The sequence below is a fragment of the Passer montanus genome, unplaced genomic scaffold (genome assembly GCF_014805655.1).
Source record: "Passer montanus isolate IOZ18808 unplaced genomic scaffold, ASM1480565v1 scaffold1033, whole genome shotgun sequence".
In the NCBI taxonomy this organism is placed as follows: Eukaryota; Metazoa; Chordata; class Aves; order Passeriformes; family Passeridae; genus Passer; species Passer montanus.
The window spans coordinates 10,750-11,766 of record NW_024356872.1 but is presented as its reverse complement, the minus strand read 5'-3'; the positions used below and the strand labels follow the sequence as shown (position 1 = coordinate 11,766).

General features: G+C 57.8%; 1 protein-coding gene across 1 annotated transcript in view; it reads left to right on the top strand.

Annotated features, from left to right (window-relative positions):
• Positions 1-137: 137 nt before the first annotated feature.
• LOC120506698 (serine/threonine-protein phosphatase 4 catalytic subunit-like) overlaps positions 138-1,017 on the top strand; it is a gene marked incomplete at its 5' end in the record, with an annotated part of 7,878 nt that continues 6,998 nt past the window's right edge. The window contains 2 exons of the mRNA XM_039718581.1: positions 138-180; positions 901-1,017. Of these exons, the coding sequence (XP_039574515.1) occupies positions 138-180; positions 901-1,017 (160 nt within the window). The remainder of the gene's footprint in view (positions 181-900) is intronic.

Sequence of the window (1,017 nt, the reverse complement as noted above, 5' to 3'; positions counted from 1 at the left end):
GTGTGACACACCTGAGACAGGTGTGACAGTGTGGAGACGTTCCTGCTGCTGCTGGCGCTCAAGGTGAGACAGGTGGGATAGGTGGGACAGGTGGGACAGGTGAGCTCACCTGGGCAGGTGTGACACACCTGAGACAGGTGTGACAGCGTGGAGACGTTTCTGTTGCTGCTGGCGCTGAAGGTGGGACAGGTGAGACAGGTGTGACAGGTTGATACACCTGGACAGGTACAGACAGGTGAGACAAGTGTGACGGGTGTGACACACCTGAGACAGGTGAGAGACCTTCCTGCAGCTGCTGCTGGCGCTCAAGGTGAGACAGGTGGGACAGGTGTGACACACGTGGACAGGTGAGATACACCTGAGACAGGTACAGGCAGGTGTGACACACCTGAGACAGGTGTGAGGGGTGTGACACACCTGAGATAGGCACAGACAGGTACAGACAGGTGGGACACACCTGAGACAGGTGTGAGGGGTGTGACAGACCTGAGATAGGCACAGACAGGTGTGATACACCTGGACAGGTACAGACAGGTACAGACAGGCGGGACACACCTGGACAGGTGAGACATGTACAGACAGGTGTGACACCTGAGACAGGTGAGACAGGTACAGACAGGTGTGACACCTGAGACAGGTGAGACAGGTACAGACAGGTGTGATACACCTGGACAGGTGTGCTCAGGTACAGACAGGTGGGACACACCTGGACAGGTGAGACAGGTGTGACAGGTACAGACAGGTACAGACAGGTGTGACACACCTGGACAGGTGTGCTCAGGTGTGATACACCCGGACAGGTGTGATCCCTGCACCCATGTGTGACCCAGGTGTGTCTCACCTGTCTCAGGTGTGCTGTACCTGACCCAGGTGTGACCCAGGTGTGTCTCACCTGTGCAGGTGCGGTACCCGGACCGGATCACGCTGATCAGGGGTAACCACGAGTCGCGGCAGATCCCGCAGGTGTGGCACACCTGCACAGGTGATGCCGTGGCTGTGTCTGTGGCTGGTTACCTG